General features: G+C 45.6%; 2 protein-coding genes across 2 annotated transcripts in view; both read left to right on the forward strand.

Annotated features, from left to right (window-relative positions):
• Positions 1 to 2,477, forward strand: part of LOC106535042 (MAP7 domain-containing protein 1) — a 4,141-nt gene extending 1,664 nt beyond the window's left edge. Inside the window, exons 5-11 of the mRNA XM_014031910.1 lie at positions 1 to 304; positions 381 to 540; positions 922 to 1,026; positions 1,099 to 1,149; positions 1,222 to 1,270; positions 1,477 to 1,659; positions 1,998 to 2,477. Of these exons, the coding sequence (XP_013887364.1) occupies positions 1 to 304; positions 381 to 540; positions 922 to 1,026; positions 1,099 to 1,149; positions 1,222 to 1,270; positions 1,477 to 1,659; positions 1,998 to 2,008 (863 nt within the window). The 3' untranslated portion in view covers positions 2,009 to 2,477. The remainder of the gene's footprint in view (positions 305 to 380; positions 541 to 921; positions 1,027 to 1,098; positions 1,150 to 1,221; positions 1,271 to 1,476; positions 1,660 to 1,997) is intronic.
• Positions 2,478 to 4,181: 1,704 nt separating this feature from the next.
• The window catches only part of thrap3b (thyroid hormone receptor associated protein 3b), a gene marked incomplete at its 3' end in the record, with an annotated part of 17,460 nt that continues 15,734 nt past the window's right edge, over positions 4,182 to 5,907 (forward strand). The window contains 1 exon segment of the mRNA XM_014031911.1: positions 4,182 to 4,556.

Here is a 5,907-nt window from a genome sequence, read left to right on the forward strand (position 1 = left end):
TCACTGCTCCTCCTGCAGCCACCTCCATCACTGCTCCTCCTGCAGCCGTCTCCGTCACTGCTCCTCCTACAGCCTCCTCCATCACTGCTCCTCCTGCAGCCACCTCCATCACTGCTCCTCCTGCAGCCACCTCCATCACTGCTCCTCCTGCAGCCTCCTCCTCAGGTGCTCCAACCAGCAAACCGTCTGCTGGCACCAACAACCCAGAGGAGGCGTCTCGTGTCCTGGCGGAGAAACGAAGACAAGCCAGGGAGCAGCGGGAGAAGGAGGAGCAGGAGCGTGTGGAGCAGGAGCATCGTAACAGGTAAGACAGACAGGTGAGGAGGTGAAGCAGGACTTCACAGAACCTCAGAGTTGACCACAGATCTGAATTCTTTCAGGGTCCTCCGGGAGGAGGCCATGGCCCGTGAGACGGAGGAGAGGAAGCGGCGGGAGGAGGAGGCGCGGTTCATGGCGGAGCAGCAGCGTCTGAGAGACGAAGCTCAGCGACTTGAGGAGGAGAAAGCTGAGCAGGAGGAGAACCAGAGGCTGCAGAGGCAGGTGAGTCTGGACCAGGAGCTACAGGGTGGGTTTACTCTGACTCCTGCAGGAGCAGCAGGAGCTAGGTTTCCTCTAAGCCTGACCCTCCCATGAGGAGGAGAATATTCATTTGTGTTAGCATCAGAGAGGCTAGAAACTAGCATGGATGAGCTGGTGTTAGCACTGGAGAGGCCTCTGATGCTAAAGCATGCAGGAGCTGGTTAGGAGCAGAAAAAGCCTCCTGCTACATGGATGTAGCACCTCCTGTTTGCACAATACTCTGAATTTTGGCCCTCATGCTGCACCWTAGAAGCAGAGGTCCCAGCCCTGGTCCGATCCTCGGTCCGGTCCAGAGCGTGAACCCTGCAGACAGTCCTCTTCCTCTCCTCTCTCCTCTCTCAGAGGGAGGAAGCCGAAGCCAGAGCTCGCGAGGAGGCGGAGCGTCAGCGCGTGGAGCGGGAGAAACACTTCCAGAAGGAGGAGCAGGAGCGTCTGGAGCGTAAGAAGGTGAGCACGCTTTGAGACTTCAGAGTGAAGCTCAGAACGTCAGCAGCTGACCTTCTGATCTGATCCCCTCAGCGCCTGGAGGAGATCATGAAGAGGACTCGGAGGAGCGACGCAGGAGAAAAGGTTGGTGTGGTTGACAGGAACTGGTCTGAAGACGTGTCTGAGCCTAACCTGTCTTTGTCTTCTGGATCGTAGAAGGAGGTCAGAGCGTCTCCGCAGGTCAACGGCTCTGAGCTCAGTCAGGGTGAGGTTTCCTCAGCAGCTCTCACACAATCATCCTTCCTGTTCAACTCAAACTTCTTATTAAAAAACTAAATATTAAAACTGTTTTAATAAACTCTTGAACCTGGCCAACAGAAAGCAGCTCAGGTGTTCCTGATGAACAGGAAGTAGTTTACGTCTCATTATGCCTCCAGACGGTTTCTAAAATGTCCCCTGGTGTCTCTGCAGTTCCCGGGCCCCAGCAGGGCCCCCCTGCAGTGGTTCCTGGCCCCTCACAAAGTGGCCCTGTGGTCATAAACGGCATCCAGAACGGCGTCTCAGCCAGCGGTGACGGACAGCCCCTGCTGACCTTCGAGGGGGCGGAGCCTTTCCTGATGAAGACGGGTGCTTTGAAGCCTCAACATGTCGCAGGTACAGAAACACAGCAGGGTCAAAGGTCATCAAAACACAACACACACACCTGTAGTTTGCATCTGCACCTGTAATTTGGAGGTGGGCGGCCATCTTGCTCAGTGCTTCTGCCTGTTGTAGTTTTTAAAACTTGATCTGTTTGATTCCTTTTTGTGTTCATGAAGAGTAACGTAGAGAACTTTTTCAATAACTTTATGTTTTAATCTTGCCTGAAGAAGATTCAACAATTAATTAATTAATTAATTAATTAATTAATTAATTAATTAATTAATAAAAGCTTTAATGTGTCTGCAGCTCCTGTGGAGGAAGACTTCATGTTTTTTATGGTTTTTCTGCAGAGGTCCTGTGAGTCGTCATGACGACACTGCCTCGTCTCGTCTCTGGAGCTTTGAGATTTACGCCCCACAATCCCGGCAGCGTGGGGGACATGGTGCCAAACTGCCCAGGGTTGGACTGCAGCTCCACAGAGGAGGAGGAGGAGGAGGAAGAGGAGGAAGTGAACTCAGAGTTTTGTTTGGGTGCAGCACGGCTCTGGTTTCACTCACATGTCTCCTGCAGGTTGGACGATGCACCTTAGAGATGACTGACTGCAGGAAGTTTAAAACACTCTGACCCTGGGTCAGCTCCATGTTTGACAGTGGTTCTTCTTGTTCTTGTTCTGATGTTACTTTCAGTTGTGTGTTTGTGTGTTTTGCTGCTTTTGTCTTGAATTGTTGAGTTATTTAACGCTGGCAGAGTAGCTGGATGTAAATGTAAAAAGAGCAGCTGCCTCGGCCTCCTGTTGCAGGACTTCTGTCTAATAAAGCTTTGTGAAACCATCAAGCCTCCAGCATCGTGCTCGCTGCAGTGCATTCTGGGTAGACGTCTGTCCAAAACACATTTCTTTACTTCCTTAAACTGCTCAGCTGGATTGAAACACGTTTATTATTAAAGTTATAATGTGAAAACACGAGGTTCAAGAGCTACTGAAGGGTGACGTCATCAACATTTACCTTCACCTCCAGCAGGTGGCAGCACTGAGACACAACTCCATCTGCACTTAATAAACCTCCTGATCCCGTCCTGATCAGAACTCCTGATCCGGTCCAGAAGTCCTGATCCAGTCTAAAAGTCCTGATCCCGTCCTGATCAGAACTCTTGTCAGATACAACCTGATACCTTCACTTCTGTCTCTAAAACCAACAAATCCAGAGCAAATAAACTTTATTTATTCAGCTGAAGCTGGCTCCTCTGAGTAAACATTTCACCACTGAGCTGAGGGAAAACTCAAAGTTAACTCTGAAGTTTTATGGAAATTATTTCCTGTGAATCAGGCTTGTTTTTCAGGAAATATACCAGACCAGTTTGACTCCATCTAATAAGAGTTTTATTGTCATCAGCAGGACAGAATGTGGTGTGTGTTATCTGAGCTCTGACTGGATTAACCTGCAGCTCAGCTTCGTGTCTGAAGAGGAGGAAGACTCTGAGGAAGACCAGGGTGGAGCTGCAACATGTCCCGTTCATGTGGACCTCAGATCTCTGCATCAGAACATGACCTGGGGTTCCCTCCAGACCCCTGAACCCGACCTCAGCAGGTCCACGTCTACAAACGTCCCTAAAATAAACGACTCGTCGCTTTTATTATAGAACCAGAGTTTTTCTCTGTAACAGTTACATTTGGTTGATTGTTTCTAAATTTGAGTTCTGCAGATYGTCTCGAGGACAGAAATGGACTGAATGTCTCTGTGGAGGGACAAGGACCGACCATCAACCATCAAAACAGTCACACACAGAAAAACAAAACAAGTTTTAAAACAGCAACTTTATGACTCAAAGAATAGAATAGAAATAGAAAAGAATAGAATAGAATAGAAAAAGCTTTTGGCCCACTGAGGGGAAATTCAGTGTCACAGCAGCATCTGTACAGAGGTTCACACACTAGTTTACAAACTATAGACATTACACAAAAAATAAATTAACACTAACTAGCAATGATACTACTATAATAAAAATATAAAGAATTGTGCAAAAATAAAAAGATTTGTTTTGTTTTAGAAACTATCTGACAGGAATCAGAATTTTCCTGTTTTCAGTGCAAAACAATCTGAACAGACTATTAACTGTAACAAATCTGTGATTTTTAATCATTAGTAATTAAAGTTTAATATTGTTAAAATAAAATAATCATCTAAAAATAAAAATAAACAGTTAAATAAAAAGACAGTGACCCGGTTAAATTAAGAACCATAAATTCTGTTTCTGCTGCTAAATGTGTGAGAAAATCACTGAAAACTAAAGATGTTCAGGAAAAACATCATGAAAACTTTATAAACAGAAACAACAACATTCAGGGATCCAGTCTGAGCTGGATCAGAACCAAACAGAACCGGAACAGTTTATAAAAAACAAACCCGTAACAGAACCGTACTGATGACACTATTATTATGTTGTTGTAACATTAACACGCTTCCGTCTCTTTGACCCACTTTATTCTGCTCACGTTCCCGCGCCGCGCGCTCCTTCTCGCTCAAAGTCTCGCGTGGTTTCACGCTCCCGTCCCGATAGCGTTCGTCCGCGTTCGGTCGATGGTTAAATAGTTAAATAGCTCAACGTCGTTACCGTGAACAGAGAGAACAGTTCGTTGCAGTTCGTGAACACAGAGACGCGTTCGGGTCCATTTTATAGAACAGAACCGAGGAGTGAACCGCCTGACTTCCGGTCTGTCCGCCTGTTTGTTGTCGGAGCTAATGCTAACAGGTTAGCCTAGCTGCTAACAGGCTAGCCTAGCTGCTATCCACAGGTTCGGCTGAAGAAGCAGGAAGGAGGCGTTGGACGTTCGGCCTGAGAGCTCCAGCTGCTCCTTCGAACATTTATCCGGACCAGCAGAACCCGTCCAGTACCGAGAATACTACAAAAAGGTAAATATTTTGTTTTGTTTTGCAGTTAAAGTTATAAACTGATGAATTAGTGTTAATCCTGGAGCCTGATTAATGATGGATGTTTTGTGTTTCTGCTGCTTTAATTAATAATTGATGGATTATTAGTTTTATTGCTGTTTTTGGATTGTAGAAGATGATTATTACTGAAGGTTTCTGTGGTCATAAATCCGGTTCTACAGGCTCTGCATGTAAATGTTGTTGGACTTTGTCCCGTCTGTAAATSAGACCGTGTGTCTCTGTTGTCTCATCGTGTGTTTGCTCTCTGCACACAGCCCAGCAGCTAAACTGATGAACAGTCAAACATGATGGTTACAAATGTTTCCTTCATTAAGGCAGCATCCCATAATAACCCAGATAAAGTCCTGTCACAGAGCAGATTTAGCTCCAACACCTGTTGCTGCTTTCTCCTCTCTCCAGTTCAGCTGCTAACCTGTGTGTGTGTGTGTGTGTGTGTGTGTGTGTGTGTTCAGGGTGAACAGGAAGTAGTGTGCCTTGGCTACAACAGTCAGATAGTTTTTCTGTAGCAGTGTGAATGTGCAGAGGTTAAAGATGTTGTTACAAACTCACCACTACAGTAATAAACTGATTTATTCTCTTTCAGACACGTTCAGCACACTAAACTGTAGAAACTGAAGTCGAGTCCATCTGGAAGTTGCAGGAAACTGWAGAGCTTTAGTTTTGGACCGAGCCTGTTTGTCACATAGCAACCAGGCTGGTTCCGTCAGACCGAACCAGCCTGGTTCTGTCAGAACCAGGCTGGTTCTGACAGAACCAGGCTGGTGGGTCTCCATCATTCAGTGAAAAGACCTCCTTTATTGAGCTCTTAGAAAAGACCTTAGAAACGGTTTGTTGTTGGTATCAGGAGGAACAGAGCTGTCCCAACATCCTGTCCCCTCACTCAAACACCTTTAGTTTACACATCTGTACAGGTTATGTTACATTAACGTTAGGCTGGATTAGATTAGGTTCAGTGTTTAGTTAACGTTAGGCTGGATTAGATTAGGTTCAGTGTTTAGTTAACGTTAGGCTGGATTAGATTAGGTTCAGTGTTTAGTTAACGTTAGGCTGGATTAGATTAGGTTCAGTGAGGTTAAGGTTTAGTTAAAGTTAGGTTGGATTACATTAGGTTTGGTTAGGGGTATGTTGGGTTATGTTTGATGAAGTTAAGGTTAGGTTAGTTTGGGATTAGATTATGTTTGGTGAAGTTAAAGTTAGGTTAGGTTGGGATTAGATTATGTTTGATGAAGTTAAGGTTAGGTTAGTTTGGATTAGATTATGTTTGGTGAAGTTAAGGTTAGGTTAGGTTGGGATTAGATTATGTTTGGTGAAG

The sequence above is a fragment of the Austrofundulus limnaeus genome, unplaced genomic scaffold, assembly GCF_001266775.1.
Source record: "Austrofundulus limnaeus strain Quisiro unplaced genomic scaffold, Austrofundulus_limnaeus-1.0 Scaffold1346, whole genome shotgun sequence".
In the NCBI taxonomy this organism is placed as follows: domain Eukaryota; kingdom Metazoa; phylum Chordata; class Actinopteri; order Cyprinodontiformes; family Rivulidae; genus Austrofundulus; species Austrofundulus limnaeus.